The following is a 27,892-nucleotide window of genomic DNA, read 5'->3' as shown; positions in this document are numbered from 1 at the left end:
ATTAATAATGACATTCATCAAATCTGATTTCACTTTCAATCTTGCATGACTGAGTAATTTTTTTAATTCAGGTACTAAAGACTGCATAAACAAGCTATCTTCGTCGGCTTGCTGTGATGAATTGTCTTTTCTGGCGTACTTTTCCTTCAAAATGTTATATAGGATATCTTCTTCTTCAAGACTCTTCTTTTCACTGTCAGTCAGCAGTTTTTTCACGTGCCTCCTGCTCTAATTTTTCTCCTTTATCAAACTCATTTCTGTCTTCATCATCATCATTTTCAATACTAGAAGTAGTGTTCTTACAGTCAGTTGTTAGGAATCGCAGCTGATCGAAGTAGATATACTTCTTCCTACCAGTTGCTGCAGAACCACTCTTTTCTGTTTTTTGCCTTAAGTAATATCTAATATATAAAAATGAATGTTTGTTTGGTTTTGTTTGTATCTTATGCGCAGCCGTACCGTTCATCCGATTGCGATGAAACTTTGTCACTTGCGCGAAAGTTATAGGCATAGTACAGTTATTAACATTTATTAAAATTATGGTTGCCGGGTGTTTCAGCTGGTTATATATAATGTCCATGTGTGCGTGCGTGTGTATGCTTGTGTGTAACCTGCATAATTTTGTAGTTTTGCTCCATATGCTTTATCTTTTTTTTACAGGTACTTGGGGGCCGGATCATCCATGATGGACTTACATTTTCAGTACAGAATTGGAGTATCAACTATCTCGTATATTATATGAGACATTTGCTCTGCCATATGGCGTAAAATGAAGTCAAAATGCTTTCACGGCCTCTTGAAAGATCTATGGCTTGCCTCAGCTGAAGGATTCCATAAGAGGGCCAACTTTCCTCATTGTGTGGGTGCAGTGGACGGGAAGCTCATCAGAGTTGTAAAACCCACTTCCAGTGGTTCACTCTACTATAATTATAAGAACTATTTTTCCAGTCTGTTGTTAGCTGTTTGTGATTCGACGTACAAATTCTTATTTATAGACATTGGAGCATATGGGAAATCGTCCGACTCAACTGTGTTTCGTAATACAGTGTTAAATAATAAACTACAAGATGGTACGCTAGATTTATCTGCACCAAAACAACTGTCATTATCGTTTGAAAGACCTATGCCATTCATGTTAGTAGGAGATGAAGGTTTCAGAGTGTCAAAATTCATTTTGCGCCTTATGGTGGAAAGTATTAAGACATTAAATAACGTGTGTTCAACTATAGACTGTGCAGAGCTAGAAGGTACATCGAGTGTACTTTCGGAATTCTTGCAAACAAGTGGCCCATTTTCTATCGACCACTGGATGTTAAATTAGATTTGGCAGAGTCTGTTGTGAAGACATGTTGCCTCCTCCTTAACTTTGTGCGTGATCGTGATGGAATACAGTTTGAGGATACGTTAACTATTCAGGGATTGCAGGACATGTCACCTTGCTTGGTCCGTGGAGGAAATATTGTGAACGGTATCAGAGAAGATTTTTGCAAACTACTTCATCAGCCCTGAAGGCGAAGTGCCATGGCAGCTGCAAAAAATCTAAGTGCTAGAAATGTTATGTGAACATTAATGTCGTTAGGCCTAAATGTTCATTGGAATTGTATTTGAAATGTGCAGTGTTCAATTATTACCATGTTAACTGTAACAAACCATACTGTTGCGTTCACTGAACTGATTAAAACTTGCAATTAAAATTATAATTACAATGCACTTTTTTGTATTACAGTTGTGTGTACCTAATTGAACAGAACCCAAGCACGAGCACTGTTCTCATTCGGGTGTCAAAAACTTGTAAGTCAATAGTATTAAGGTAAATAAATAAAATTCATTATTATAGTAACAACATATGCGTAAATTATTGTTGTTTTGAATAATATTTTAACTGTTCACTATTGGAAGTATAGAGAAAAAAAAAAAAAAAAAAAAGAAAAAGAGTCCACACAATTCTTAAATATTAGAAGAGCTCATTAGAACCTCAAGTGACTGCTCATATCTTAATATCAAAGTAAAGTAAAAACAGAATTAGAAAATGCTCATCTAAAAATTGTTCTAGAGAGAAAAAAAGATTATTGTAAAAGTGAAAGATGTAGGTATAAATATGTATAAGAAAAGTATGTTGTTATGATATGAAATGTTGTTATGATATGAAATGTTGTTATGAGTGATATTATTTACATAATGATTATGTATAAAATATCAAGTGTCCGATCTGAGGGGGGTGGGGGGTGGGGGAGATATGTAGTGATTCAAGAATTTTGGTGTAGTTCTAGAACCACTCAGCCTTCCACCATCTCGAACACATGATATTTTAGATGTGAGTGTGGGATGATAGAATCCTACCTATTGCACATCACGTCTGTGTGTGCAGGTTTAAATTTAGTCACAGGAAGAATGTAGACACAGTGGTCGAACAGCACCGATAAGTACCTGTTGGGCAATCCATGGAAGTTTTAGTGAAAGTGCACACGAGAGGATCATGGAGTATTTATGTAACTCTGTGATAATAGTGTCAGTCACTAGTGTTAGTGAAAAAAGAACAGTTGAGAAGGTACTCTTGTAGAGAAACTTTAGTCTTACCTAGTTGAAGGGAAGACGTGTATTATGGTTCATGTTGAGGCTGGACATGGCTTTTAAGCCAACTTTCTCTTATATGTAAATTAGTTTGTTTCTAATGTTTGGAGACATGAGAGGCTTACAAAGCAGTATAATTTATATGAAGAGTGAGATTTGTAATATATCTGAAGTTAAAATATACGTCATTAATTGAAGCAAATGAAATTGGTATGTCTAATTTTTATCAGTAGAGAATGTCTTAAGAAATTCCTGTACCTAGCAGCATAGTTCAGAGAAGAAAATGAAAGAGAATTTGCAGCAGCAGGCTAACCAGCAAGGAAAGTCAGCCGAGCATATCAAGCAAGTCATCTCGTAAAATAAGTGGAAGTTAGTATATTTACTTCGAACTTAAATTGTCGTCCAAAGCCGTTAGAATGTCACTCCATGTACTTGCAACATTATACCACTGTGCAACAAACAATTCAGGAAATGTGACATCATAAACATCGAGATGCATGAAAAACTTGTTTTTGCTTAAGATGGTGCACAAATTACCCAGACTACATTTAATCAGTGTTAAGGAATGAGAGCACTAAGAAACTTCCAACAAACTTAAAGCATACTTTCAAACCTTGTCTTAAACTTTTTCTCGCTTGCATGTGTAATGTCAAATATTTAACAGATTAACTCATATTTAAAGTAATAAGGTGTCTGAAGCTATTTTACACATGATAGTTTGATTCTTTATAGAATCTGGCAATTCCTGTTGCATATCTACCTAGTAACATACCATTAACACCTTGTTTAAACACAATACTGCACTAGATTTTGAACTTCCTTGTACCCTAAAATTGGAGAATGTCATTACATACCACAACTCATCAATCTAAACATTCTTTTCCTTTGCTTCTGGTACCCATTGGAAATGTACCTGCAGCCATGCTAGTCTTTGTCAGATACACATTTTGCGGAGGTGGCATTTGTCCCTCATTTCAAGTAGATGGTTCAGGATTATGTGGCTGCTCACTAGCTGTTGTCCAGCACTCAGCCAATGAGTGATTTGCTGCACTGTTGAATTTGCTGCACTGTTGAATGCCTATATGCTGTACAACCCATAGTAGCTGAAGGCAACTCTACAGTAAAATGTGCCAACTTTTCAAATTTAAGTAACACTTCCTGACCCTACTCTCTTGTCTGTAAGCAAACAGCTTACCATTAAACATCCAAAACAATCATAGCACAAATTTCTACACAAAGTGAAATCCTGTTCAGATATCCACATTGGCATATGGAATTACACTAGCACCTTGTTGTTCATGAGTTTTCACTCTTGCTACCAGTATTAAGAATGACTCACCTGATTCATAACCACCGTAAACTGAATGTTTCGGTGCTTGACTGTACAGGGCACTGTTATTCTGACCATGCCATATGTGATGTGTGTCCTTTTAATTTCACAGTATTTTATTGTCTCGCATGTTCTTGGAATAGTGAGGAATAAATACACTCAGAAAGCCGTCAATCACTCACCTTGCCAATGGTTCAAAGGGTTTCAGCTGAAATACTGGAAGAAGGTATAATAATATATGCCCAAAACCTGACAAAATTATCATGTGAACCATTTATTATTTCAAAAATAAATGCCATAACTGTTAACCCATTTATCCCACTGTGAGACAAGATGGTCAATGCCACACAGAAAAATGTTTGTGGTTGCCTATGGAACCATGACTGAACGCAAGTGTGCACCTCTTTGTCTGAAGCAAATTGACAGCCACAAATATCTTTCTTAAGGGGTATAAAAATACAGAAATTGAATGAGGAACGATTGAGACTGTAGGAGGATTTATAAGGACTTCCCAGCAAAACTTCTACTGAGTAGTCAAAACAACAGGTAAACCAAATCTAGGAAAGTCTTCGACTGCAAGGTCCTGTTGCTCAATGACTTTCTGGAACATGCACCACAGTTATTGCAAAAAGTGGTACATGGACATTTTGCAAAAGCTGAACCATGTCAACAAGTCCAAACACTGAGTAATGTTGACAGCCAGCATCAATATGTTACAGGATAATGTCCACCCAAACACTGCCAAGTTTGTTTTGAATACACTGCAGATGTACTGCTGGGAAGCCCATACACACCCTCCATACAGACCTAATATGTGATTTTCATATTTTTGGAGCACAAAAGAAAGACATTCATGGCTGTCAATTTGATTCGAACTAAAATGTGGCACTGACCATCTTGTCTCAGAGAGAGATATATGCATTAACGGTTACGGTGATTATTTTTGAAATAATGAACAATTTACTTGTTACCACTGGTCTCGTTTTCATTAGACTGCCCCTTATAATTGTGGAAGTACTCTAACAGATTGTCTTCTTAAACTAACAAGGTTGCCACTACAGTTTCTGTAATACTCCTTTTATTGGTTACTATAGCCACAGTACAGTAAAATTTATCCAGAAGGAAACATAATAAATAAGGAACCAACTCTCATCAGGAAAATAACTGGATGCAGAATTTGATACAAAATGCACACTAATATATGAAAAGGAATTCAAATACAAATCACTCACTAAATGTTTAATTAGTTTTTGAAAGGACAGGTTGGTACTCACAACAAACAGTTCTTTTGTTGCAGTGTAACAGGTGAAAATCAATATCTTTTTATCATCAGGAATTGAAAATTGATGAATATGGAAGTTCATGGGGATTATAACGGATCTTTTACGTTGCGATAAATTTATTTTATTTTTTGTTAGATGTTTTCGTTAAATAGCTGAATAAATTGTAATTAGGAATAATTTAATGAAGCAGAGTAGAAAAGATAAAGTCAAAGAGATGTTCATTGGGTGGACATTGTCGTAATGTAGCGTCATTGCATTGTTCGGTTGTTAAAACAAGATGTTTGTGTTCCGTTCTGCTGTTCGGTCGTGCGCGTACCTGAAAGGAATTCTTTCACATAATAGTTACGATTCAATGTTCCGACAAAAGGGGTTAACGTCAGTGTTAATTTGAATTGTGGGCGACAGGATTAGTTTTGACAGATACGTGAAAACGGACGTAATGAAAGTTGTTCGCATATCATCCTTGAACGTGACTTTTTATTTAATTAACGATTGCGGGCTGATTAAAAGCTATTATCTCATGATTAGCATCAATCCCTCTTTCCTCCAAGATAGTGATCATTCATTAAAATTTACGTCATAAGAAAAAGGATTATTAATAAAAGTGATGTTAAATGACAATTACGTGTTGTTTCGTTAGTGTGGAACTGATGTAATATCTCTGAAATGACATTGATATATAATTTGTGTTAAATACTGAACTGAGATAGGAAGTAAATTGAAATTAGTGAACATTTGATACTGAAACTATAGAAGCAGAATTGCTTAAGGTTTCTCTTCTCTAAAATGGCAAAATAGGAACGAACTTTAACTCAATAGTCGACATTATGTATTGCAAAGACATTAGCATTTCATATTTATTTTGACGACGCGCTGTTAAACAAAGGAACGTTGAGTCTCTGTACGAGTAGTAAAATTAAATCTAAAAACATAATTAATAATGGCGAACTCAGCTTTAACAAACTGTATTGCGTGTCGTCATCGGGCAATAACTGCTCAACCCTGGAGACTTGTGTGGTGAAATTATAAGTCGGGCATATAAAACAAACTTAAAAATCCATTCAAGCTACAGTGGAGTCGGCACAACACGACGTGGGCAGTTATAGGATTCAACCTTTCAGTTAATTCTACCAATTTTTTATACAAGCATAATACATACATTATTTTGGAACTTCTTTATTTCACTATTTATATATACATAGGCATAATTTTCATCATAAAAATTCAATAAAATATATGCAATCACTTTTTAATAACTTTGTTATCACAAAAATAGAAAGCTCAATGCTATTCATGTACTCAGAAAATAGTGTCAGGCTTGTTTCATTCAAATTCTGCAAGGTGATAGCAACAGTCTAATTCCATCTAACATAAGAAGTAACAATCATTCTGAATAACTGAAAACACTGATATCACAAATCTACACAAAATTACAACCCAATACAGAAGGCAACAACGACTTAACAGATACATCATGACACAAAAGTACAGCTCAAACACATATTAAAATTTTAGTATATACATATATTTGCTACATTAATAAGCTTAAAGTACTCACACAGTAGTCATGAAAACTTTTTGGAAATGTAATCACACTTTGGAGTTCTAGTTCTTATGGTCATTTACTTCAGCTATCAACCCCTTTATAACTAAATATTATATCAAATAACTTTGCAAGTTTTTAAATGTCAGATCAAAAATATCCTTAATTTTCTTTTTGTAATTTGTACATAACATTACTCATGGACATGTGCTGAACTGCAACAAAGCAAATTTTTGTGCTGTTGCATCATTCCAGACAATCAATGTTGTGTTTAACATCACAAAGTGTATGAACCAAAGGCTTGTCATTAGCTGTGGCTTATGGACTTGACACTACATATGTGACAGTGTAAAAATTGCACACATTCTTTAAATTGAATTATTAGTAATTATTACAGAATCTGCAGCAATCTCTCAAGGATTTTCTCTGTTGTAAGACATTCCTCATACTCGCCCTTATTCTAAATAACAACACACCTCTTCAACAATCTGCGACAAATCACAATGTCCCTCTCACATTTATATTCAAAGCACAAATGGCAATTTTTTCTAAACAACTTACTGGTCAACACAAGTAATAGATTTTCCCCATTAGCAGTTTATGAGAGTCAAAACCGTACCACGGCCTAAAACAGTGTAATAGATGCTAAATATAATGTATGCAATTTCATCTCTCATGTTATTGCCACATTATTTAAGATAATTTTATTCGGTTTTATAACTTAATGCACAAAATATTTTGACCTATTACCATTCTTACACTAACCAGAGCTTCATAGATTCTATGAGATTGTACAACTCAGTACAACAACAAAAAATTGTGGATCAGTAGACAATTTTTTTACAATACCAATTATGCAGAAAATGCTGATCAAATACAAATGGATATGTTAGCATATTAGAATCCAAACTACAGTGAGACATCAAAAAATTGCAATTGTGAAATTTCAAACAAAAGATTCTGCAAATGTAATGGACAGTCAGGTATGAAAGGAATGTGAGGAGCAGTTTTACACGGATAAAGTCAGTACTAGGTAGAAAATGAGACAACGGGAAATGGAAAAATATGAAAATAGAGATAATGTGTGTGATGGAATAGCGTATAGAAAAGGAGGGTCGATGACCTTATGGTGAAAAACGACTGCAATCCACAGATAACTTTTCACTCAGCCAAATTGTTCAGTCTTTGTGATGCTTGACTACAGTTAATATTTGCTTTTATTTGTGTTTGCCACTTTTTTACAACTCACTTCTCAGATGAATCCTAGCACATCAGTCGTCTGAATGTTCAACACAAAAGTCTTGTTACAGTTCATTAACATGTTCATGTAATCTAATTACAGGCAATTTTTGAGCAGACATTAAACAAATTTAATTTAATATTATTGTATCACAGAAATCACTATATTTATGGTAACAAGCACTAATGATACACAATAATGGAGGAAATTTGCAGCTTACAATAATGTGAATTATTTGCAAAATAAAACCTCACATTTCTGAAAATACAATGCACAATACCCTGCACAGAATAACAACAGCAATCTCAGTATGCAAAAGCCAAATTAGTAAGTTTTTCCAATGGAACATCATTTTTTTTATTAAATTGAATTAATATTGAAGAAAATATAATTACAAACAGCACTGGTTGCATAAAAAAAGTATCTAACTAAGTCAATGCAGCTTTCTGATCTGCATATAAAATAAACACTATTAATGGATACATAGTGATATCCGTACAGGTATGGTGACTCATTGCATATGTACAGCCTTAAAAATACAGCAATGTGTTCACAGATCAAAGAATGTCTTTCAAAATAAATAACTGCTTGGTGGGAAACAAACGTCCACTGCTTTGCTAAGTAAGATTTTAAGTAAACAGGCTGGCTCACTATCACAATTACATTTGCAGTACATCAAAGCAGTGCAACAGGAACTATTGATAATGTAATTTAATCACTAAAAATCAAGTGTGCAAAACTTTAGAAATCTACTCAAGACTACTCACATATAACATAGCAGTAAACATTTCACCATAAAATGCCACACATGAAAAGACTGATGTTTATAAAATATAGAAGTAAAAGGACTAATATGGCGAATCTATACCAAATAAAATGTTGTTGAAGTTTCTGCATTAAACAATGAGGACTGAAACCTCCTTATGAAACAGATGCTGTGTCACACAAACTAATATTCATAAAATCACACCATAAAACATATTTAGACAAAATCCACTGTTTTAGCAAGCTATGGAGTTCATTTTAGCAGGTAATACAACTGCTATGTAGATTAGCCAAAAAGCAAGCACTTTTTGGTGCAGATTAAATTTCTATTTCAGTTTTGTCAGCAAAAAATAGCTGAATAATGTTCTCACTAAAAGCATTGCAATTATATTTCTGTCAGTTTTATACAATTACAAAAAAACAGTCTCCATATAAAACTATTACACAAATCTTCAAAGAGTCCCTCTGAAGCAATAAAGTAATAGTATGATTCAAATTACAAAAATTTTCCTGCTCTTCACCAAGTAAGAAAACAAATTTAGCAGAATATTTTTTATAGGAATTAAATAATTTTTTCTCCACTGATGCATTAAAGTATTACACAATCTTTGCTGCAATTAAGCAGTTCATATACTGGACAGCAATTTGCTAAACACAACATGTCAAAGCCACCCCAGACACAGACATTAGGCACTGAGAATTTGATAGGTTATTTTTGGATTCTAATTTCTGTGCTTGATTGCATCATTGGTAAAATGTAATGCTCAAATCCTAATCATTTCTTCATCGCTCTCACCAAATCCAGTATCAGCTGAAGCATTCATCATCCTCACTTCTCCACCCGAACTGAGCTGTAACAAAACAAGTCCTAACATTAGTATTATTCAATCTATCCTTAACAGAAAGTGAAATTATTCATTTATATTAAAGGCCTGCAAGTCTCTCTCTCTCTCTCTCTCTCTCTATCTATCTATCTATCTATCTTAACACACACACACATAAAGCTTTGGTAATCATAAAAGCAGAATGCAAATATTAATGCTGTAAAGCAATATCATCTTTTTGTGCCTCCTGACTGTTCAATGCTGCTGTCTTTACTCATTTCACAGTTTGTATTCCACTTGGAAATTTCCATGATAGGATTTAAAACCATGAAATGATTTTCATGTATCTGACACAGTTAACTGAATACATATTTCATTTATTGCTTGTCCTCTTTTTATAGAATGGACACTGTGTGAAACACTGTTTATTGACTTTCAATCCCTAAGTGCAAAGACTTCCAAGGCCAGTAGCAATCTGAACAGAATTCCTCTATGCATTAGGCCGTATCATTTTGGAAATCACTTAAAAGTGATGATTCAGCCATCTTTGCAGCGTTTCTCTTCAGGGTGATTAAACTGTTGGTTTCTTATGATGGTCTTACCTAAATATCACCCTATTTTTGTCATCACTTGAAAACCAATGTCACTTTCCTTAACATCACACGACAATTCAAAATCCATGAAAGTCTCTTCGGGTTTGCTGCCGGATCCTAAAATAAACTTGACTCGATATTTCTGTGATCCAACTGGTCGCCATCTTCAGGAAAATGCTGCTTCTGCTGATGAGTCCCGCTGAGAACTGACGCCAGGTTGCAAATCTACATCCTATATAGTCCACCGTTCAGTACACGGCGCATGCGCCACCCATCACGGTTTCTGCCTTCCAAAACAGGGATGGTGGCGCCGCCCTTAGTGAAACACTGCTGGCAATGATATATCACAATCAAGGCTGCACCGAAGAACGTTCAGTTTTGATGCGAGATAATACAGGATTCCACATCTTGATAAGAGGAAACCCATTGTCTCTGTTAATTAAATTATCAGCCAACCTAATTTCAATCACCTCTTTATAGACACTGTTCCAAAAACTGGAAATGTTGGCAACCACCACAGTTTCCTCAAATTTCATATTGTGTCCCTCATTTAGGCAGTGTTCTGCTACTGCCGATTTTTCCGGCTGTTGCAGCCTCGTATAACGGCGATGTTCCACACACCTGTCATGCACTGTGCGAATCGAACGGCCAATGTAAGCTTTCCCACATTGACACAGAATTTTGTACACACCAGATTTCTTTAGCCCCAAATCATCCTTCACAGGTCCGAGCAGAGCCCTAATCTTAGAAGGTGGATGGAACACACTCTTAATGTTAAAATTCCTTAAAATTCGTCCAATCTTATCGTTCCGTGTCAATGTGGGAAAGCTTACATTGGCCGTTTGATTCGCACAGTGCATGACAGATGTGTGGAACATCGCCGTTATACGAGGCTACAACAGCCGGAAAAATCGGCAGTAGCAGAACACTGCCTAAATGAGGGACACAATACGAAATTTGAGGAAACTGTGGTGGTTGCCAACATTTCCGGTTTTTGGAACAGTGTCTATAGAGAAGCGATTGAAATTAGGTTGGCTGATAATTTAATTAACAGAGACAATGGGTTTCCTCTTATCAAGACGTGGAATACTGTATTATCTTGCATCAAAACTGAACGTTCTTCGGTGCAGCCTTGATTGCGATATATCATTACCAGCAGTGTTTCACTAAGGGCGGCGCCACCATCCCTGTTTTGGAAGGCAGAAACCGTGATGCGTGGCGCATGCGCCGTGTACTGAACGGTGGACTATATAGGACGTCGATTTGCAACCTGGCGTCAGTTCTCAGTGGGACTCATCAGCAGAAGCAGCATTTTCCTGAAGATGGCGACCAGTTGGATCGCCGAAATATCAAGTCAAGTTGATTTTAGGATCCGGCAGCAAACCCGAAGAGACTTTCAAGACTTATTACACTGGGAAAGCCTACGTAATCACAATTCAAAATCCAAAGGCCTCCGCAAGGGTAATGAACTAGCAGACAGTTGGCAGGCAATGGTGAATTGGCATTTTGTAGCCATGGGTAGTTTTTTTCCTAGAGCAAGACGTCAATGCCACATGGCAGCTCTCTCATGATGACTTGTTTATGGACATCTAAGTTTTGAGGAACTGCTGGCTGGCAAATATGAATGAGTGTTGTACATTAGACTGGAATCATCGCCAGCATCACACTGCGGTTAGAGCATTTAATTCCCAACCCCCCCGCACCCGACTGGTTTGATGCAGACCACTATGATTACCTCTCTTGTGCCAACCTCTTCATATCAGGATAGCACTTACATCCAATATCCTATTTTATTTGTGACATCAATCCAATCTCTGCCATTTGCTAGCTACTCTACTGCTCCTCTAATACCACAGAATTTATTCCCTTACATAATAACTAGTCATACCATTTCGTCCCTTCTTATAAACAGTGTCTTCCACATTTTTCTTTCCTTGTCAGTTCTGCAATTTAACCTGTCCACTTAATTTTTAACATCCTTCTATAATAAACTTCTTCTGGGCTTCAATTTTCCGGTTTACTCATAATTCATGATGCACCTCCATACATTTCTGTGCTCCAGATGTACATTCTCAGAATTTTTTTCCTTGAATTAAATATAATATTTGATACCAATACACTTCCTGTGGCCAAGAATATTCTCTTTGCTTGTTCGAGTCTGTTTTTATGTTTCCCTTACTTTGTCTATCACACATTTTGATTCCAAGGTATCAGAATTCCTTCACTTAATCTACCTCATAGTCCCCAGTTTTAAGGATTGCTCAGCACTATTCTCATTACCTTCATCTTTCTTCAGGTTACTCTCAATCCATATTTTGTGTTCAGTAGACTGTTCATTCCATTCAGTATCTCCTGTCTTTATCACTCTGACTGAGCAATGTCATTGCTGAATCATTGTATTCTTGCACTCATAATTTTAACCCCACACTTCAACTTATGTTTTATTTCTACCACTGTTTCTTCAACAAACAGACTGAATACCAGGGGAGAAAGGCTTACATTATGTTTGGTCAAATGTTTGAGTGGAGCAGAAACATGACTCCCAGAAGTTACACAAGTGATTTTTGTCCTAGTTTTCATAGCCAAATGAAGAGCGGTAAATGAACATCAAGATGATACAGAAAAACTTTCAGTGATTTGATGGAAAACTGAAATATTTCATGAACAGCTGCTGCTACGTAAATAAAATGTCAAGTAGTTGCAGATACATGAAAGACCTAAATGGGAAGCAAAAACAGTAATCTAAAACAAATTAATGACAATAATTTTAAAAACCTTTTTACAATATATATGACACCACTTGAAAAAAGAACAAATCACACTGCAGTTACAAAACTGTAATGAGCGAATGGAAACTTGCTAATAACAATTGAATGTAATGGGTATGATAAAAATACACAGCAAATGTAATAACAAAAGATAAATCAGTGCCACATCCAAGAATGCTCATAACAGCAGGGTAAACAAAAATGCAGGAACGTTAATAAATATAATTCCAAATGAATAAGGGATTCCTGTGACATGGCCAAAGAAGCACCCTGCACCACATGTATGCTGCAAATGCCATAGGGCTTCAGAGCCCAGGCATCAATTTAGGTATTGCAATAGTTTCTAACAGGATCCATCTACTGTTTTTTCTGTTCTATATGGTTTTATTTAAGTTTCTATTGGACCCCTTTAAAAACTATTGCCATTTGTAAATTGATATCTTGGCTCTGCAGCCCTCCAGCATTTGTGAGACACACAATGCACAGGTTGTTTCTTTGGCCACATCACATCATAAAATTCCCTTATTGCAATCATTTCCCTATTTGCAATCATTTTATTAATGTTCCTCTACTTTGTTTACCTTCCTATTAAGAGCATTCTTGGATGTCACAGTGACTAATCTTGTACGATTCCATTTTCTGTGTATTTTTATATTCTTATCACATACAACTGTTACTAGCAAGTTCCCATTAGTTCTTTAGTGTTTTATAACTGCAGCGTGATATGTTCTCTTTTTAAGTGGCATCAAATATATTTTAATAAGTTTTTAAATTGCTGATATTAAGCAATGTAATTATTATGTGGACAGTATATTGTGGCAGTCAGCCACGACAGTAAACAAACGAGAACTATGACTGCTCGAGGGGAGAGGTGCAGTGCGGGGAAACAAGCCCCGCCTCCTGCTCAAAGGGCTGCCATCCTACATCCACATTCTGCACAAAAGCATAACTGACGTAATGATCATAGGGATCATCGATTCCTTTTGTTGTGGTGAGAGTCGCACTCGAATACCTTTATCCATCAGGATTAGTCTCTTCATTCTTAAGAAAAGAAAACAAGTAATCCACACCACGAAGTAAACTGGAGTACACAAAACATTTGGTGGTGGCTACACTGCATTTGTTTGCTGCAGCTGACAGCAGTAGTTCAGGCCCGATCTCTACTGGTATCTTACACAACCATAGTTCAAAACACTCCCCACCTAAAACTACCACGATATAGTGTTCGCATAATAATGTAATCTGTTTATGTTTGAGTCTTTGTGCTATCTAGCCCATACCCACAATCAGTTCTGTTCCTGTATTGGGAGGACATGCTTAGCTGGTCAGTCTCTACACTACAAGCACATGTTGTATGCATGACTTTGTGCTGTGTACATCATGATGAGCCTGTTTTAATACTTGGTACATAACTGGTCTACTATTTTATCAATTTTTATATTCCCATTTCTCCCACCACCCATCATTAACCTTGGTTAATTTTACATTTCTATTTTTTCTTCTTGTTACGTCTTTCATGAATCTGAAAAGATCCTTGATGAGTGGATATTATATCCAGAATATTCTTATTCCTATTCAATGCCTTTTAGCAGTAACTGATGGCGGAAGCTTTTCCTATTACTGTCCCTTGCATGCAATGCTGCACAGCTTAGAACCATGCCTCAGTTTTGTCATATTAATTTTTCTACGTCTCCAGATAATCTGATGATACCCTACAGGGGCGAGATGTTAACTGTTATTAATAAAAACAATTTTGCAACCGCAGCTGTTTTCATTCAAAAACATTCAAAATGGGTTGCAGTGTCAGACAGCCAAAATGAAATGGAGCCAATATTAAGGAGTAGAATTTATTTTAAAGCAATTTTTTCACTTTGCTATTGTTGATAAAAAGATTATCAAATTTGTGGAAGATACAGTTGCTATGTGTAACAAATATACAAGTGGTACGATAAATTTCAACAGTATTTATCTTTCTAAAGCATTGGCTGGAAGTGCTGGAGATCAAGCTGTTTTATTATTTTACTGATTTGAAAATCGTCGGCAGCTACATATAAAACCTAGAATCTGTAGTATGAACACACAAGAAAAAGTTGTCAAACATCTACAACTCATGGAACAAATGGAAAACGAAATTATTAGTTATAGTGAAGGTCATTATTGACCTGGAATGGCGTATCTCCTTTAGGAAAGAGTCTAGATTTTTTTTTAAAGTGGAAATCAGATAATACTATGCATATTGTAGCATTAAAACTATTAAAATACACAGCATGCCTTGTTGTAAGATGTGCTATGTCGTGATATGCCAGCAATGGTTTGTACAAATCCATAAATCCTAATGAATTCTATTACACTGTATCACTCAACAAATGTGTTAATGTTATTATTTCTTTTTGTATTCATTTTAATAAATACAATTCAAAATTTCTACCATGTTGATAAATTTAAAATACAGAAAATTTTGTAATTTTTTGTATCACTTGGGATTCTCATGAACTGAAATAATTCGAAAATTTACTCCAAATTATGTTCCTCACCTTTTGTGCTATAAAAGGTTAAGATCATAAACTGTCATTTCAACACAGGTAATCTGAAAGTCAAACCCAGCATTCTGCTTCTTGATCATGAGTGACTGTAAGGGAATTTACCTGATATGGCAGGTGATACCATGTATTTATGACATGTTGAAGTTGTGATGTCATGGTTTGTGCAAAAACAGTGTGGTGATTAATGATTTGCAGTCTAGCAGTACCACTGGGCTGTCACTATTCCCCTCAAATTAGCACACGAGAATCTTGAAAAATGGCATCGCAGATCAATGAGTAACATGTAATGCTTTGTTTCGAAACCAAGTTTTTTTCTCTAGGACATAATGCGATAGACATTTTTTTAACTGATAGGGGTCCACTGCTTAATGTTTTTATATGATTTTACTGCAAGGCTTCATAGTGTTGTTGTTGTGGGTGAAGGATGCTAAGAACTGTAAGCATCAGGACCCAGTTTGGGTTAATGTAAAGTCAGCAGATAAAAATTAGCCAAAAAGTACAATAAAAAATTGGTTATATAAAACATAGTCTGCTTAATAATCTAAAACTGCCTAAATGTATACAAAACAAAGATCTAAATAGTTAAATGAAATTGAGCCACAAGTTCACATTTCCTTCTCTGCAGTCCACAACTGTCCACAGAAAGGCAATGTACAATACTGGGATGTGTCGGGAGTACTTCAATGGCATATATGTGTCTGTGAGGACATATACCACAGAAATATTGTCAGTTTCACCAACTGCAGCAAGTTTCCCTTCACTTCCAGTAGCTCCTCCTTTTAATTATGTATGCTATCACTCCTGGACAGTGAGCTGGTAATGGGGACTTGACATGGCTGCGTGTTGTACAAAATTCATCAGCTGAAAGAATTCTCGAATGGACTGGCAGGTTTCTCTGGTGACCACATGCACTAGATGACTTGCACTGTACTCAGAAGGGACCGATTGCCTTTGTAGTCTGGTCCCTTCAACCCCCACAAGCCAACCTGTACTCAGAAATGCAGAGCAGATGAAGAATTTGGTATTTTCAATCTGTCATAGCTGTCCACCACTTTCAAGATCACGTGTGCTGCTGCTGCAGCTGTGAACTGGCTCAGTAGGATGATCTTGAATGCACAATTGGAGCAAACCGCTGAGCAGCCAAGGGTGCCTCTCCCCCCCCCCCCCCCCTCACTGCCACTTAAGAACCATTAGCATAAACAGTAACATCTTATGCCAATACTACCATGCCAGATATTTGCTATGACAATGAAATCAGAAGTCTTCCTGTCAAATCTTTGTAAATCTAAATTAACTATGAAACTTCTGTGTGTCCAGCATGGAAGGTGACTCCATTCCTGTGTAAGGAATGAAACTATCTATGCAAATACTGTAAGGTACCATGTCTGAATAAAATCTTCCTGGTTTTCTAGCCGCATCAATTCAAACAAAATACTCAAGCTTTCGATGGCTACCTCTACCATCATCAAGAGTAAAAACCACTGACTGTTGGGGATGACATGGTTTTCCATTTATAAAGGCACCGTTGCACCCTCTGGCGAGTTGAGCAGGACTGAGTGATGTCAAGTGGCACATTTGACAAGATATGCTGTGCCCTATCAAAGACAACATAGCTCGTCATGTGTCCATTGCGTATGCGTCCCTTGAAAACACGGCACCAGCTATATAGGCCAAACTAATCGGACAGTAGCAAGAGCATTTAACTGAGCACAAGTGACATAATAAACAAACGGAGCTTGACAAGTTGGCTATAGCAGAACATAAACAGGCATAAAATACAGTCTGAAAAGACAAGAGTCTCAGCTCATGCATCAACATATTGAGATTCTGTTATAAAAGAGGCACCCGAGATCAGAATAAACAGCAACAATTTTAACAGGGATCAGGGGTACACATTTAGTGGGTTCAAAAATGGTTCAAATGGCTCTGAGCACTATGGGACTCAACATCTTAGGTCATAAGTCCCCTAGAACTTAGAACTACTTAAACCTAACTAACCTAAGGACACCACACACACCCATGCCCGAGGCAGGATTCGAACCTGCGACCGCAGCAGTCGCGCGGTTCTGGACTGCAGCGCCAGAACCGACATTTAGTAGGGCATGGGGGCAGACACAGGATGTTGAAAGAAAGCAAAGGCAGATGCTTGATGATTGTATGAGGCAGGAGCATCAGTTTCAATCGTGGCACTGACTAGTCACGCCACTTGACGTCACAGCTGTGTGTGAGCTGTCCAACTCGCCTTCTGGCCACACGTCGTTTTGACTCTCTCTGACTGGTGTCAGAGGCTGCGATCATGCCTGTATACGTGGAAAACTGTCCCAGCCCCATTGGTTAGTGGATTTTACTCCTGACGAAGATGACAGGGATGGCCATCAAAAGCTTGAGTATTCTATTAGAATTGACATAGCTAGAAAACTGAGAAGATGTTATTCAATTGGGAGAGACTGTCTAACAAATGTAACGTTGTTGGAGTGTGAAGCAGTTAGAACAGACAATGGCCCTGTCTACAATACTAGAAAAATTATAGCGGATAAAGACAGGCAAATAACAGAAAGCATGTTAAACACAGAGCCAAGCATAAGCCTTTCTCAATGGTAGAAAGGAATTGGCGTTGTACCACATTCTGGCACCAGTACTTGGGCTGGTGTCACCAAAGATGGTATTCCCACACTTAAATGAGATCCCTGTGCCAATCCACATAGACTTTATTAAGAAGCAGTACCTTGATTTGAGAGGTCTCATGGAAGAGATTAGAGGTAGCAGCTGCAACAGATTTCTTTGCTAGGTAATGATGGAGATTAAAATGTGTTATAAGATTAATCAACCACAGCTACAGTTGTTTTGCAGTACTAAAGCTGAAATTGTGGCAACTTTATAACAGATGACACAAGCCACAAATACTGAAAAGAAAAATACAATACAAGTAGGAAATCTATAATCACGTAAGACGTCTTATCAGACGAGATCTGAAAACCTTGTTTGTGAAGAGGCAAATTGTGAAACAACAACATCCACTCTCCATGACAGGGAATGTTAGCAGAGATACTGACTATGCTACAGCATAACCTTCCAGATATATCAGCTACCTGACTTGAAGCTGCATCTTCACAATGCAGCACCTACTAATGGTGATAATGATATCATTACCACATCAGCAGTAGCATCTTCAACATTCACGAAAATTTGATCTGGAGATTTCCTTCTGTTTCTTTGCAAACTAGAATGTGGTGGTATTGGTAATGCTAATGACTACAAAGATTGTATGGCAGTAAAACACAGTGACAATCAGAGCTTGTTTCCAAATACAAGTGCTTCCCAAAATATGTACCAGTCAAACCAGTAGAAGTATGACATTCTGAACCTAGATGCCTCGAGGTACGCATTTCAGCTACTGCGGCATAAAGTTTCATCATCTTTGGTGCATGCAGTTGTGAGTTGTAGGGGTGCATATCAGAACACATTTCAGTGCTTCTTTGAATTGTGAAATGCATGACATGAAGGGGCAATGGATTTGCATCAAATTCTGTCCCCAAGTTGAAGAAAACTGCAGCTGAAATCCACCACATGCTGACAGAAGCATTTGGTGAACATGCACTGGGTCAAGCAAGAATGTTAGAGTGGTTCATGCACTTCAAGTTAGGCCAAGAATCTGTGAAAGATGACAAACATTCTGATCGACTGTCAACCTGCAAACCATTGGAAATGATCATGAAAGTGTGTGACTTGATTTATGAAGACCAAGGACAATTCATGATGTTTGTAACAGACTGGGGCTGTTGCACAGTACATGTCAATGATTTCTACCTGATGAACTGAACACGAGATGAATTGCAGCGAAGTTTGTCCCCTTGCTTTTTCCGCATCGACCAACGAAACCTCAGGATTCAGACATGCGTCAAGCTGCAACAACGTGTTCAAGTGTGTCCAGAATTCTTATCCAGAGTTACAACAGGTGATGAATCTTGGGTCTATCGTTATTATGAGCCTCAGACGAAGCAGCAATCATGACAATGGAAAATGCCATCTCCTCCAAGGGTGAAAAAAGCTTGACAATTTTGCCGCAAGATGAATTCAATGCTGATAATTTTTCTCGACATTCAGGGAATAGTGCATAAGGAGTTTTGTTCCACACAGCCACTTTTACTGGTAGGTAAAGTTCAGTGCAAACAACCAGAGCTGTGGAAAAAGAAAGACTGGTTGGTGCACCATGACAGTGTATCTGTGCACATCTCGCTCGTTATGGAGGAATTCCTGGCCATAAACAACGTGGCAAAAGTCCCCCACCCTTCCTACTCACCAGAGCTAGCCCCATGCGACTTCTACCTGTTCCCCAGGATGAAAATCACACTGAAAGGACGACATTTTAACATGATTCAAGACATCTAAGTGAAATCTCACCAGGTTCTGAACACCTTCACCCTGTGGACTTCCCAGGAGTGCTTCCAAAAATTGGAACAATCTCGAGACATTGCATACATCCCTAAGGTTTGGTGACAGAGGACATTAAGATGTAGTACAGTTTTCTGATTTTTACAATATTTTGCATTGTTTCTAGAGTTTTGAATCCATTAACAATAATATATGATTTCATCAACCTTCAGGCATGTACTCACAGACAATCTGAAGGGGAATAAGTTACATATCTGACACTGGATGTATAGAATATTTTTGTAGAATGTTGTTAAGTGTCATTATTGCTGAGGATGCATATGGTCCACTACCTGAACACTTCAATATAGGTGTTGCCAATACATATACTCATAGCAGTAATGATCCAGAACAACTTATTTTGTGACCTTTAAAGGTATGATAAGAGTGATGCTGGCAACCAAGAACCATATTTCCAAGCTGTACATGCGAGTGCATGTATGGGCTCGTGTCAGGGTACAAACTGGTTCTCAATTGTGAGGGCCAGCCCTTTGTTAGTCGTGTTGATAGTAAAATTAATAAGGCAGTTACTACTGAGATGCTCATAGATTTTAGTTGCAAAATTCTGACCGATTATGCCCAGGAAAATCTATGCCCCAGCAGAGAGTTTGGCAATTGTTCAGGTTTATTTCAGACTTCCAAATGTTGCACAAGTGGTAATTTTCAGGTTAATTTTGCTCCTCTAATTCTGCACCAAAGGGAAAGTCTGTCGAAATATTGTTTAGTGTTCCCTGGGAGTGAATAAAAGTCTACAGAAGACTTGAGTTCATTAGCATTAAGTATCATTCAACCACCATCCAGTTTGAGATTGGATGTTATTGCCAACAACAAACAGCACTCCAAAAGAAGAGACTCAACAATCAAAATGACTATCTGAAATATCCATATTGGTGTAGTTTCCTCGTTTTGGTAAATAGGGTCAAACTCTTTCTTGATATCAAAGAACTTCATTATAATACTATATTTTCTTCTAGCGCTTGTCCTCTTCTAAAGACACATACTGACATATAGTGAAATACTTCCTATAGAAAGCAGAAAAAGGTTTAGATAGGCGCATATTTAGAATGTATTTAAAATAAGTTAATGAAAGTGGTGGAAGAAGGTTCAGGTGTCAGTTGCATATCTGATCACAGAATGGGGGGTTAGTCTTTTCTTGGCACCTAACAACACAATATATTGCTGTTTTAAAAGTTAACTGTCTTTCTTTTCACAATTCTAGAATTCCCTCCACATAACCCACACTCAGGGGTGTTTAATTTACACCAGACATTGATGGTTTTCCTATACTTCCAGCTTTGTTTTTGACACTGACAATTTCCAGCATGACAAAAGTATACTGCTGCTTTACAACTAGAGTCCAATCCTAACTTTGGTTTCACCCACATAACTTCATGTCGGAATGCTTTCCTTGCTTTCTCGTTTTTTTTTAAATTTTCTCATCTTAAGTTTACATCTATAAGTTTCTAAGATACTGTGAAACGTTACACTGTACACACTGTAATGTATCAGTTGAAAAGTTGACTACTATTAAACATATCAAAAACTTATACAAACCTAACTGAAAAAAGTCCTAATGAAATAACAGTGTAATCCAAACAAAGAAACTGCATGCACATAAAGCTACATAATGGCTAAAACTTCTTGTAGTCATAAAATACTAATGCAGGACAAAATATTTTAATGCCCTTCATTCTGTACTAAGGAATCCGCAAATATTGACGATTGTTGAAAGCTAAATAAGTAAAAATAAAATTAAGAATCTAAGAAGCTACAGTAACATGCAAAATAAAAATCTAACACAACATGGTAACAAAAACTGCCTAGTATGATATGACTCCAAGAAAGATCATTCAACAGCATTGTGTAATAGGTTACAAATATCCCTTCCTTATATATTCTAATATGTTTTGGCTGTTATTGGTATAAAACCTAGACATCTCTCCACAAAGCAACGAAAATAGCAGTAACAAAGCCCATAAAATACAAAAGAAAAGAAAATTCCAAATTGAACACTGACACTAGCATGCAGCTACTCTCTCAAAACCAAATAATGGTAGTAGTTTTTGGTACAACTAATACTACCATTTGTACTTCCCGTGCATGATTAGTTGTAATGTGTGTGCGTGCATGTGTGTGAGTGACTTTTTGTACATGCTAACTACCCACATGCAATCATGCAATCCAAAGCCCATCTATATGCTAACAGGCAATCCACACCCAAGGTGGCCAAGCGTAAAGAGACTCATACAACACTGACTTGTCTGAAAGCCCTACACTGTGGTGAATGTCCAGTCCCTTCACCTAAAGGTCACTGCTATCATCACTCGCCTGCAACGAAAATTAAGCAATAAACACAAAAGTGCGTGTGACATGCAAGTAAATTATATAGACAAAAAAACAAACATTAAGAAAAGCTCACAACAAGATGGTTATATACTGGCAGATAAGCTCCATTTTCATAAGCATTGCTGCCCACAAGAAAAACAGGACCGATATCTGCTTTTTGCACAGACAGCACATAAGATGACTTCACAAAATTTTAACATTACCAAGTACATACGTTGATACTTTAAATATCACTGACAGAATTAATGAAGAATGAGCAATATGCAACATTTAGGACAAAAAAAGAATACCCAAATCTATTTAACGTAAGCTAATATTATGCACAAACAATGAGGATTTTGCTGAATATACAGGGTGTTTCAAAAATGACTGGTATATTTGAAACGGCAATTAAAACTAAACGAGCAGCGATAGAAATACACTGTTTGTTGCAATATGCTTGGGACAGCAGTACATTTTCAGGCAGACAAACTTTCGAAATTACAGTAGTTACAATTTTCAACAACAGATGGCGCTGCGGTCTGGGAAACTCTATAGTACGATATTTTCCACATATCCACCATGCGTAGCAATAATATGGTGTAGTCTCTGAATGAAATTACCCGAAACCTTTGACAACGTGTCTGGCGGAATGGCTTCACATGCAGATGAGATGTACTGCTTCAGCTGTTCAATTGTTTCTGGATTCTGGCGGTACACCTGGTCTTTCAAGTGTCCCCACAGAAAGAAGTCACAGGGGTTCATGTCTGGCGAATAGGGAGGCCAATCCACGCCACCTCCTGTATGTTTCGGATAGCCCAAAGCAATCACACGATCATCGAAATATTCATTCAGGAAATTAAAGACGTCGACCGTGCAATGTGGCCGGGCACCATCTTGCATAAACCATGAGGTGTTCGCAGTGTCGTCTAAGGCAGTTTGTACCGCCAAAAATTCACGAAGAATGTCCAGATAGCGTGAAGCAGTAATCGTTTCAGATCTGAAAAATGGGCCAATGATTCCTTTGGAAGAAATGGCGGCCCAGACCAGTACTTTTTGAGGATGCAGGGACGATGGGACTGCAACATGGGGCTTTTCGGTTCCCCATATGCGCCAGTTCTGTTTATTGACGAAGCCGTCCAGGTAAAAATAAGCTTCGTCAGTAAACCAAATGCTGCCCACATGCATATCGCCATCATCAATCCTGTGCACTATATCGTTAGCGAATGTCTCTCGTGCAGCAATGGTAGTGGCGCTGAGGGGTTGCCGCGTTTGAATTTTGTATGGATAGAGGTGTAAACTCTGGCGCATGAGACGATACGTGGACATTGGCGTCATTTGGACCGCAGCTGCAACACGGCGAACGGAAACCCGAGGCCGCTGTTGGATCACCTGCTGCACTAGCTGCGCGTTGCCCTCTGTGGTTGCCGTATGCGGTCGCCCTACCTTTCCAGCACGTTCATCCGTCACGTCCCCAGTCCGTTGAAATTTTTCAAACAGATCCTTTATTGTATCGCTTTTCGGTCCTTTGGTTACATTAAACCTCCGTTGAAAACTTCGTCTTGTTGCAACAACACTGTGTTCTAGGCGGTGGAATTCCAACACCAGAAAAATCCTCTGTTCTAAGGAATAAACCATGTTGTCTACAGCACACTTGCACTTGTGAACAGCACACGCTTACAGCAGAAAGACGACGTACAGAATGGCGCACCCACAGACTGCGTTGTCCTCGATCTCTTTCACATCACTTGCAGCGCCATCTGTTGTTGAAAATTGTAACTACTGTAATTTCTAAAGTTTGTCCGCCTGAAAATGTACTGTTGTCCCAAGCATATTGCAACAAACGGTGTATTTCTATCGCTGCTCGTTTAGTTTTTATTGCCGTTTCAAATATACCGGTCATTTTTGAAACACCCTGTACATATCCCTTGGTTTATCAGCACAAATAAAAATAATGTGTCCATAAATAAATAATGCTGGACTTATGGGCAATTAGTAGATATTCAGTTCCAACTAGTACATTCAGACACTATATACTATCTACTAGCAGTAACTTATTTTTCTGTGATTATCAGATTTGTTTTAAGTTTACATAGATCATTTTTAATCTTCCTCCTGAACAGGGCAGATGTAAAGGTAACCTGAAGCTTTGTGTCAATCTGTATTCAGGAGATCAAGCTGCGGGCTGCAGACGGACAGAGCATGTGAAAAGTAAATCTATCACTTCCAAGCACACAACAAAGAATGAAAATAGAAAGATTTTTTCATTAGATATAATATTTTACAAACACTATTTGTATGCCTGAACTACTTGCTACTGTTTCTATTTCCTGTATTTTCCGACAGCTGTTTATTTATGAGGTTCATCCAGAATGGAAGCCTCACATTTTGTGTCTTCGACAATTTTTTTATTTCACATAATGAAACTTACACACTGATGATGTGTCCAACACTGGAAAATGAAACATTAGGCAAGGAATTGTGCCTCTGACCACTACCTAATGCCCATAAAACAAAAATCACAACATACTTACTGTCTTTCAACATAGTTGCTCATTCCTTGTGATAATTCTACTGATTGATATATGTCAGTAAGAACCAATTACCCGACCCATTTTTCAACATAATATTCTAGTTCTATGGCCCTCCCAAGCGAGTCCAAGGAAGTATATGTGCTGCTGGTATTTGCCCTTGTTCTGGACATGGAGCCATTTCTTCAATGTGCATGTCATCTCTTCGTCATCCTCAGAATGTCTTTCACAAATGCTATCCTTTAATGGCCTAAACAAGTGAAAGTTCCAGGGAAATAGGTCAGGGCTATAGAGGGGAAACACTATTCAACTTTGTTTCATTATATGTTCAGAAGTCCTCAAAAACTTGTGTGAGGCCGATCATGTTGAATCGCAATATCCCCTGTGTTGTTATAAAAAAGAAGCCACTGGAAACACTTCTTGAGGTGCTTGGTGTGTTCATTTAGCCTCCAAATTAATGGTAATGCCTCTTGGTATCATATTGATGAGCATCACGCCCTCACGGTCTAACACACAGTCATCATAATCTTGCCAGCAGAAGCAGTTGCTTTGAATTTTTTCTTCTGTTGAGAGAGATGATCCCACTCCATCAAATGTCTCTTTGTTTTGGGCTCAAGGTGGTGAACCCAGGTTTCATCACCTGTCACGATCTGGGACAGAAAGTTCTCCCCTTCAGCTACAAAATATTGCAACAACTCTGAACAAACGTCTTTTCTGTGGCATTTGTGTGCCCTTCTTGCATACACTTTTGAATATCCAAGAGTTCAGATAATTACATTCACACTTCCTTTGTCGAATGACAGCAACAGTGCCACTTGCTGAGTCTTAAGGTGTTGGTACTTGTAAATGAGAACAGCATGCTGCAATATTTCAGGTCTGACGGCTGTAGATGGTCTTGCTCACTGAAAATCACTTAGCTCCGTCAAACCACCTTCTGATGGCCTCCACCTATGTACACAGTTACCAACTGTACTCCCGCAGACTGCAGATGTTGCACAGGCTTCACACAAAACTTGGTGAATATTCCCCACAATGTCTTTCTCCTTTATAAGACGTCAGTAATGACACACTGCTTGTAATATGCATCACTTTCAGACATCATTTAGACACATTGCTGGAGCTATGCTATTTGTTGGAGGGAACTGAAATTTTGTGCATGCACGCTGAAAAATTCCAAGAATTCACACCTAACTATCTTACACACACACACACCCCCCCCCTCCCTCTCTCTGAGTGGAATCATTGTCAAAATGATTACTTTTGCAAATGCCAATTTTGTGCAATTACTATAATCTTTACTCTTTAAAATCATTAATTACAGCGTAATGTATCTAGCTTTCATATCTAGTAATTTACTGATCATATGTACACCTTAAATTTTCTGGATCATGACATGACCAGTGATCTACACTACATAAACAAGCCACTAGAAATGCCATTTGAAGTTCTTCATGTGAATAATAATCCAGAAAGGTGGCTTGATGGATCGAGTAGGACCAGGTGAAGCAAATGCGGCAGAAGGTGTCAGGGTTCTGGAGGAATGTGGACATGATGTCACCCTCGATCCAGATCACGAAGATGTCATCAACAAACATGAAACAGGTGACGGGTTTGGGATCCTGGGTGTTTAGGAAGGATTTCTCTAAATGGCCCATGAATAGTTTGGCATAGGATGGTGCCATGAGGGTGCCCCAAACTGTATCCCCGATTTGTATGTAGGTAATGCCTTCAAAGGAGAAGTAACGGTGGATGAGGATATAGTTGGTTATGATGAATAGGAAGGAGGTGGTTGGTTTGGAATCCTTTGGGCATTGGCAAAGGTAGTGTTCAATAGTGGTAAGGCGATGGACCTTAGGGATGTTAGTTTAAAGGGAGGTGGCATCAACAGTGACGAGCAGGGCACTGTGTGGTAAAGGGACATGAACTGTGGAGAGTCAGTGGGAAAATGGTTGGTATCTTTTATGTAGGAGGGTACATTGCGGCTAATAGGTTCAAGTTGTTGGTCTATGACAGCAGAGATTCTCGCAGTGCGGGCACAGTAACCAGCCACAATGGTGCGTCCTGAGTGGTTGGGTTTAAGAACTTTAGGGAGCACGTAGAAGGTAGGAGTGCGCGGAATGGTAGAGGTCTTATGTCAAAGCGGTAGGTGGAGCAAAACAAAATGTCCAGACACTCTGTGACCAAAATGGTACTGAAACAGAGGATGACAGACTAAAGGCCGAAATACTAAATGTCTTTTTCCAAAGTTGTTTCACAGAGGAAGATTGCACTGTAGTTCCTTCTCTAGATTGTCGCACAAATGACAAAATGGTAGATATCGAAATAGACGGCAGAGGGATAGAGAAACAATTAAAATCGCTCAAAAGAGGAAAGGCCTCTGGACCTGATGGGATACCAGTTCAATTTTACACAGAGTACGCGAAGGAACTTGCCCCCCTTCTTGCAGCGGTGTACCGTAGGTCTCTAGAAGAGCGTAGCGTTCCAAAAGATTGGAAAAGGGCACAGGTCATCCCCGTTTTCAAGAAGGGACGTCGAACAGATATGCAGAACTATAGACCTATATCTCTAACGTCGATCAGTTGTAGAATTTTGGAACACGTATGTATTCGAGTATAATGACTTTTCTGGAGACGAGAAATCTACTCTGTAGGAATCAGCATGGGTTTCGAAAAAGACGGTCATGTGAAACCCAGCTCGCGCTATTCGTCCACGAGACTCAGAGGGCCATAGACACGGGTTCACAGGTAGATGCCGGGTTTCTTGACTTCCGCAAGGCGTTCGATACAGTTCCCCACAGTCGTTTAATGAACAAAGTAAGAGCATATGGACTATCAGACCAATTGTGTGATTGAATTGAAGAGTTCCTAGATAACAGGACGCAGCATGTTATTCTCAATGGAGAGAAGTCTTCCGAAGTAAGAGTGATTTCAGGTGTGCCGCAGGGGAGTGTCATAGGACCGTTGCTATTCACAATATACATAAATGACCTGGTGGATGACATCGGAAGTTCACTGAGGCTTTTTGCAGATGATGCTGTGGTGTATCGAGAGGTTGTAACAATGGAAAATTGTACTGAAATGCAGGAGGATCTGCAGCGAATTGACGCATGGTGCAGGGAATGGCAATTGAATCTCAATGTAGACAA

The 27,892-nt window shown here is 38.1% G+C and overlaps 1 protein-coding gene across 2 annotated transcripts in view; it reads right to left on the bottom strand.

Moving 5' to 3' along the window:
- Window positions 1–6,344: 6,344 nt before the first annotated feature.
- Window positions 6,345–27,892, bottom strand: part of LOC126186242 (cation-independent mannose-6-phosphate receptor) — a 628,020-nt gene continuing 606,472 nt past the window's right edge. Inside the window, exons 23-24 of one of the 2 annotated variants that reach the window (XM_049928195.1) lie at window positions 22,149–22,219; window positions 6,345–9,583 (exon numbers count right to left, since the gene is read on the bottom strand). In XM_049928195.1, coding sequence (XP_049784152.1) covers window positions 22,193–22,219 — 27 coding nt within the window. In that variant the 3' untranslated portion in view covers window positions 6,345–9,583; window positions 22,149–22,192. The remainder of the gene's footprint in view (window positions 9,584–22,148; window positions 22,220–27,892) is intronic. The other variant, XM_049928194.1, reaches the window with a different exon arrangement.

The sequence above is a fragment of the Schistocerca cancellata genome, chromosome 1 (genome assembly GCF_023864275.1).
Source record: "Schistocerca cancellata isolate TAMUIC-IGC-003103 chromosome 1, iqSchCanc2.1, whole genome shotgun sequence".
NCBI lineage: Eukaryota > Metazoa > Arthropoda > Insecta > Orthoptera > Acrididae > Schistocerca > Schistocerca cancellata.
Note: the sequence above shows the minus strand (reverse complement) of the source record. Positions and strands in the feature narration are given on the sequence as shown.